General features: G+C 36.3%; 2 protein-coding genes across 3 annotated transcripts; one reads left to right on the forward strand and one right to left on the reverse strand.

Moving 5' to 3' along the window:
* Window positions 1-1306: 1306 nt before the first annotated feature.
* Window positions 1307-6032, forward strand: LOC107797049 (uncharacterized). Of its 2 annotated transcripts, none has more exons than XM_075221893.1 (5): window positions 1307-1558; window positions 1636-2010; window positions 2772-4070; window positions 4174-5092; window positions 5185-6032. In XM_075221893.1, exon 3 carries the CDS (start codon window positions 2901-2903, stop codon window positions 3987-3989), a length of 1089 nt encoding a protein of 362 aa, XP_075077994.1. In that variant the 5' UTR covers window positions 1307-1558; window positions 1636-2010; window positions 2772-2900; the 3' UTR covers window positions 3990-4070; window positions 4174-5092; window positions 5185-6032. The 2 variants fall into 2 exon arrangements, with proteins under 2 accessions (XP_075077994.1, XP_016475379.1); XM_016619893.2 differs by having other exon boundaries at window positions 1649-2010.
* Window positions 6033-6977: 945 nt separating this feature from the next.
* On the reverse strand, window positions 6978-7457 carry LOC107797047 (uncharacterized). Its single transcript, XM_016619891.1, has one exon. The coding sequence runs from the start codon at window positions 7455-7457 to the stop codon at window positions 6978-6980; it is 480 nt and encodes a 159-aa protein (XP_016475377.1).
* Window positions 7458-7803: the final 346 nt, after the last annotated feature.

The following is a 7803-nucleotide window of genomic DNA, read 5'->3' on the forward strand; positions in this document are numbered from 1 at the left end:
ACATGAGACTCAAGCGGATATGGAACGTGGAATTTAATCCGAACCTTTATTGTTCAGGATACAATGCAAGTGTTTAATATGCGCATATTATAGGCATTACAAAGGAAAATTGAGCGATATATAGGATAGGGACAAGTTTTGTTTTGCTGATATAAAATGGCAAACTGATTCCTATGTTGTGTAGAAATCCGATTGGCAGTGAAATTGATTTAACATATATTAATGTACACGTGCTCTACCTATTAAGGAGACAACCAAATTGTACGAAGATAATGTTTCATTTCTTTTTGTGTTTTTCCCGTATTCCGTACTCGTTTTGGACCCAACTAATATGGATTCCTGTTGCTTAAGGTCTATTGAAGGAAAGTTCTCCCTGTTAGAATAGTTTTTCCTTTTATAAGTTCAAATCTAAAACTTTTGATTAAAAATAAAGGGATCTTATCTATCTCATCACAATTTTTAGTGGTAAAGATATTGTTTTATGCATAAATTAGTTGAAAAAATAGTTTATCAAAGGAGATTAAAAAAACATATTTCACCAAAAAAGAAATTACTCGTGATGTTCAGAAAAATTGACATAATCAGTGATGATTGCATAAGATATTTTAGTGATTGTAAAAGGCATGGTAGAAAGGATAGAATATAATCATTCTTTTTGAACCGCTCCATTATGATTTGGGGATGGAGAAAATGCAACACGATAAAAAAGTCGATCCACCGTGTAAGATTCCCAAATCAACCACGGCTGCCATCGGCAGTCCATTTTCGTTCTCTTATATGCATGGGAAGGAGATCCAACGAGAAAAAACATAATATCAAAGTTAAGGTAGAGTAACTTAATAAATTTAATTTAGGGATAAGGTCCGAATTTGCCCCTCTACCATAGTATATTATTTATATTTGCCAACTGTTATACTTTTCGTTCATTTCAGCCCCTACCGTTGACAAACTTTTCAGATTTGCCCTTAAACCTAATGGACCTATATTGTGGCAGTCAACCCCTCTATTTTTTCTCCATGTCAGCGGCCAAGTCACGCGACCCTACCAAATTAACAAGTAAAAAAAATCTAAGGCGAAAAGCCGACGATAATTCAAGAAAACTTAAAGTGCCCTAAAATGTTCCAACGCTAAAATTGAAGAAATAATTTGGCTCATGGAGCTGATCTTTCAGTAATCAGCTATCCCTTATCTAAATTATATCAGCTCAGGGAATGAAACTAAACAAGAATTAGCAAGAAAACTCAAAAAGGTCAAAATAATTCTTTTTTTTTCGTTATCTGCTCTCTCAGTCAAAGTTTACTGCCATTTCTACAAATCTTGACTTCACATCCATATATAACAAACATTTATATATAGAGAGAGAAATAGAAAAAAACAGAGAAATAGGAAATTCATTGGGTGCTGGGCGTCCGGCGAACGGCTAGTATCGGCAGCGAGAGACGGTGATTACGTGGAAGCAAAGATGTTGCTTGATTGCAATCTATGCCTCTCTAAATACTCTACTTTTGGTGGCCTCAATTCCCCTCTTCATTTTGCTGCCGCCAAAGGCCACAATGACGTATTTTCTTTTCCCTTTTCTCTTTTCATTTTCTTCTCTAATTTCCTTTGTACGATATGTTTTGAAACAATTTTCAGATTGTTGTAACAGGGAAAAGGTGCTAATATGTCCCTCTACTTTAGTTAATAGTTTAAAACTGTCCCCCATCATACTCTCAGCCCAATTAAAGGCCTAACGTTACCAAACCTGTTTAAATTACCCCTTTTTTGGATGGCTGTCCATCGTGTCAATTTGACTTTATTTAAAATTGACACGGTGAAAATTATTAGCCCAATCCATTACTAAATAACCCGCGACCCGTCACCCAGACCTATTTTCCTCATTAATATATAAACCCTCAAACCGGTTATCATAGAAAGAGTGTCATAATTCTCATTGTTCTGAGAGCTAAATGGATAGGCGATATTGGGCGTGAAGTTCTACTACCGACTTGACTGTAAAATTCTTCAAAGGTACAACTTTTCTACTGCTATTAAACTTTGATTTCGTTTTCTTCTTCTATTTTTTCTTCATTTCTTGTATTTATCTTGATTTATGTTCTAGTGTTTGTGTTACTACTGTTAGGGTTTCTGTTTGTACCTTGACGATTATCGATTCCATGTAGATTTTAGAATGTAAATGTTTGTGTTGATTCCGGTGCTATGTCAGTGTAGTTGCTATTCTTTTTGTTTGCATGTTTATTTTTATTCCACTTCTCATCTGTTTTTGAGTTTTTGTTGTTTCTGATTTGTGGGTTAGGGTTTATTTAGGGTATTGTTGTTTCTGGTTTGTGGGTTAGGGTTTCACGAGTTCTAAAGCTGAATTTCCTTAGTTTATGATTTTCAGTGGTTGTTTGTTATATATATTTTGGGGAAAGAGGCATTTTCAGTAGTTATTATTGTTGTTTGTAGCAGAAATGAGGGCATATGGTCCCCCAATTTGGCATGCATGTGTCTTTTAGAAGGTGCGACATTATTGATTTCTTAATTTTAAAATGTAGTCCCCCATATACTTTGTTTATTAAGGATCAGACAACTATCTCCTTCAATGTGTGGGACTTCACAAATCTTTATGCATTAGTATTCTATTTTATCTGAATCATGTGCCTGCCTTTATCATTTTCTACTGGTTTCTAGATGGTCCCCCTTATTGTCAACCATTATTCTATTTAGTTATGTTTCTGTACTTTATTTATTTTTTTGTTTCGTATCCTTTTGTATTATTTGTTTTGCAGATTACATAGATGGTTAATGTGGACCTTTTATTCCAATATGGAGGTGACTGGATTAGGGAGCCACAAGTGGTATATTAAAAAAAATTGGTACACAGCTGGAAACAGTATGATTCTAACCTTCTGTCTTTTATGGACATAATAGATGAGTATGCTTCCAAGTTAGGATATGTTGGTATTCAACAACTACTAGTATGTTTTTCTTATGGTAAATATTATGAAGTAGATGGGGATGTGGGTATTAGGACTTTACAGTCTTTTATTTCTGACCAATTCAACCTCATTAATCTATTTGCTGTTGAGGATAGTGAAATGGGTGTTAATGTTCCTAATATTGTCAATTACACTGAATCATCCACAGTAGATAATCAGACTGACACTTATTGTAGTTCAAATGAAAGTGAAGATGATAGTTGCCGGTCAGATTATGATTCTGAAGACTTAGAGACACTTGCACTACAAAAACAAAATTGTGATAGGTTGACTGACTACAAGGAATTGTATAAGGGAATGTCATTCGAGGATATACCTGAGGCTAGAAAAGTGATAAATCTTTATTACTTAGCCAATTGCTATGGTTTAACACAACTTAAAAGTTGTACTAAGAGGCTAAGGTATAGGTGTGAGGTAGACTGCCCCTTTGTTTGTCACATTTCTAAAGATAAAAATGGTGCTGGAGTTAGTATTAGAACATTAAAGGCAAAGCATAACTGTAACCCTTCATTTAATAACCCAAGGGTTGATTATAATACTATAGCACAATATTTTAAGACCAAAATACATGACAATCCCAAAATAAAGGTTAAGGAGATGAAAGCTGCTCTGAAAACTACATTCAACATCAATGTTAGTCATTCAAAATATAAGAGAGCCAAGAGAATGATCCTGAAAAGTCTAGATGGTAGTTTTGTTGATGAGTATAATAAACTAGAGGCATATGCTAATGAATTGAGGATAAGTAATCTAGTAAGTGACGTCATAATTAACATATCCAAGGATGCACTTACTGAAGGTAAGGGGAGATTTTCTAGGATGTATATCTGTTTCCATGCTCTAAAGATGGGGCTTAAGAGTGGTCTAAGACCCTTTATTGGCTTGGATGGAACATTCTTGAAAGGAAAAGTGAAAGGCCAACTCTTAGTTATTGTTGCTCTTGACTCAATGAAGCACTTTTATCCTATAGCTTGGGCTATTGTGGAAAAAGAAACAAAAGTTACCTGAAACTGGTTCTTGACCTTGCTGAAGCATTCATTAGACCTCAAGTTGGGAGATGGATTCACATTTATGTCAGACATGCAGAAGGTACTACATTTTTTTTTTTTTTAGAATATTAAATTTTGTTGTTAATTATTACTTTCAGTTTTAAATCTATCTTAAATGTTATTTTTTATCAACTAATATGTAGGGCTTGGTTGAGGCAATGCAAGATATCCTTTCAGATGCACACCACAGATACTGTGCGAGGCACATAGAGGCTAACTGGTGAAAAAGATGGGGTGCTGGGGAGTTGAAGAAGTACCTTTGGTGGTGTTCATGGAGCAGTTATAATGAAGATTTTAAAGATCAATTGAAGAACTTGGGGGAGTTGAATAAAGAAGCTGCTGAAGACTTGTTGAGGTATCCTCCCAAGTCATGGTGTAGAGCATACTTTGACACAGTATGCAAGAATTAACAAGTTGACAATAACTTAACAGAGTCCTTTAATTCTTGGATATTGGATGTTAGGCACAAACCTATTATAAAGATGCTTGAAGGCATAAGGGTTAATGTGATGAATATGTTGAAAGAACATGGAAGTGATGTGATGACTTGGGCAGGAGACTTTAGTCCTCAAACTATGAAGTTGTATAACCAGTTCTTGAAGATTGCACAAAAAATGTAGTGTTAACTTCAATGGAGAATTTGGTTATGAGGTGGATGAAGGACCTGAAAAGCACAAAGTGATCCTGGAGTTGAAAAAATATACTTGCAGGACATGTGACCTCACTGGAATCCCATGTCCTCATGCTCTTAGGGCACTGCTATATAAAAAGTTAGATCCTTTGAGTGGGATTCATTGGTGGTACACTAAGGAGGCTTTTCTCTTTACTTATTCACATATGTTACAACCAATTAGAGGAGAGAAGTTTTGGAATATAGATCCAGCTCATGCAATGGATCCACCAGTGATGGTGAATATGGCTGGTAGACCTAAAGTAAAGAGAACTAGAGAAAAGAATGAGGCAACCAATAGGTAAGGGGAGTGGTCTCAATCTAGAAAAGGAAGGGTGATGACTTGTTCTACATGTGGACAGCCTGGGCACAATTCAAGGGGATATCAAAAGGTAATCTAATTCTACTACAATCTTACTTTAACCTAATTATTTTTTTATTGCATCCCTTGTTTTTACTTTATTATTATTTTTTACTTTGATAGTCTGATAAAGGAAAACAACCAAAGGGTGGTGGTAAGACAAAGAAGAGGCCAAGATCATTGATTGATGAAGACAGTGATGAAAGCATGGCCAGATCTATACCTTCTGCAAGGCTAACTATTGAAGAAGAGTTGCACTTAACATCACCCCAGCCCAGTCAATTGAGTCAAGCAAGTCAATCCAGTAGCAATGTAGGACCCCAATATAGGTTTATGCCAACACCTTCTGTGCCAAGGAAGCAATCCATCAACAGTGCATCCATATTTCCAGATTTTGATTATCCAGAATTTGACAATCCAGACCCCTTCTAATTCCAAGGAGTGTGTCAGAGGCGACAACTAGACTTCAAATGAGGGAGCAAGTTGGGGCACCAACATCAAGAACAAACCTTAGGCTTAGGGCATTTATAGAACTTCCTTCTAGGATTAGAAATAATTGTGGAAGTTATCCGGCTGGCTATCATACCACAGTGACATCTAATCTGAGACAAAGAACATCCTTGCGATATTTTACAGGAACCAAAAGTAAGGCAGATGAGGAGAGAAGAGAGCAGAAATTTTTAATTTTTTAACTAAACCCTAGATGTTACAGATATGGAGGTTTTAGGAGGAAGAAGACATTAACATGGAGGTGGCTTTCCAACGTGGCTTTCCAGCTGGCTTTTTAATTGACACGATGGACAGCCGTCCAAAAAATGGGTAATTTAAACAGGTTTGGTAACGCTAGGCCTTTAATTGGGCTGAGAGTATAACGGGGGACAGTTTTAAACTATTAACTAAAGTAGAGGGATATATTAGCACCTTTTTCCTTGTTGCTTGAGAACGGTATTAACGTCAAGTTTATGAGTCTAGTTGATTTTAATTTTAATTTGGTGGGACCATGTGACTTGGCAGCTGATATAGACAAAAATTGAAAGGGTTGGCTGCCACGGTAGGGTTAGGGGCAAATCTGAAATGTTCATTAACGATAGGGGCTGAAATGAACGAAAAGTATAACGGATGACAAAAGTAAACAATATACTATAATAGAGAGGCAAATCCGGACCTTTTCCCTTAAATTATTAAAAACTGTGAAAGTTCTATTAAAAAAAAAAAAGATGTTGTCAAATAGTTTAAAACATCTCAAAATGAGAAGAGTCGCATATAGAATTGAGACAAATGAAGTAATCAAGTGAAGGAAGATCCAAGTGTCAACTATAAAAATACACTTTCTCAGTAGTAACATCACTTTAAAACTTAAAACAAAAGAAAACAATCGATTTTTTGGGAAACTAGTACAAACACACTCCATCTGCAATGCTAGTCTTAAACATTTGCTGATTAATTAAAATTAAAATGCATTCACTAATTAAAAGGCCAGTCTTACACATTTTCTGAACTAAAAAATTTCTAATTAAACACTTGCTTCACACATATCATTGTATATTCCAAAATGAAATTTTCTCACCACGAATTTAAATTAATTGAACCACGAAACAAAAAAAATACATACATCATTGAAAATAATTTTCACCAAAAAGAAAAAAGGGTGGGAATGATCAATGACGTCAAGTTCCCCTTTTTGGGCAAAAATGCATTACAATTAATAGATGCATCATCAATGCTATGCCATAAAAACACTCAGCTCTAACTTTTTTTCTACTTTACTGAAGAATGAATAAGGACTGTACTTCTGTACCCTGGATCTGAACTACAGAGAATTCAAGTGTAGATATCGTAGTATTTGATTTGTGACAACTTTTTTTTCTTTTGCTCCTCAGTCCTCGAATTCATTGCTATTTCCATTTCTCACCCTTTTAATCTTCTTCCCTTTGAGATGAGCTCCTCCCAAATCCAGCACCATAACAAAACCGGTCCCACATCTCCGTTTCAAAATCCGCCGCTTCCGATGATCCTCCGTCATGATCATCGCCGACGTTATCTCTGCCGCCATCGGAATCCTTCTCATCGTCAGTGTAGTAAACGCCGAGAGAATCATTCGTCATCATTTTTTTCCTCTTTTTCAAAAGCTTCTTCTGCTTCTTATTCCTCCACGCTCTCCGGCAAAGTCCCGCCGGAATTTTGTATAAGGCCAGGAGGAGGATGTGCAGCACCGCGCATGGGCAACAGCAACATACCATCGCACACTCCGCCGCCGTCCCTCCCGCCACTTCTCCTATCCTTTTCTGCTGTCTTCCGCTTATTCGCTTTTCCTCTTCCTTAGCCATCGCCGTTGCCGTTCTCAATAGTTGTCTCCCACTCGCCGCCGATGACTCTATCACGATTTTCCCAGTCATCGGCGTTAACTCCGACGAATCACGAAAAACAGCTCTCGCCAGTCACCGTCAACCGACGAACATCACGAGAAGTGCCGTGTTCACACTTAAAATGCTCTGTTCTAGAACTTTGAAGCAAAAAATTTCACGAAAAGTTTGATTTAACTTGAAAATCGCAGCTTTTTGTGATCAAATTAACTGAGAAAATCACTAATATAAATCAGAATGCTGAGAAGAGACGTGAAGAAGAGGGAGAGAAATTGGTATTTGAAGGAGATTTTTTGAGATTATCTGCATTTGAAATATATTAATTTAATTACTCCTAAATTTTTATGGTGTAAATTAGAGTACAGGCCAGACACAGAAA

The sequence above is a fragment of the Nicotiana tabacum genome, chromosome 9 (assembly GCF_000715075.1).
Source record: "Nicotiana tabacum cultivar K326 chromosome 9, ASM71507v2, whole genome shotgun sequence".
In the NCBI taxonomy this organism is placed as follows: domain Eukaryota; kingdom Viridiplantae; phylum Streptophyta; class Magnoliopsida; order Solanales; family Solanaceae; genus Nicotiana; species Nicotiana tabacum.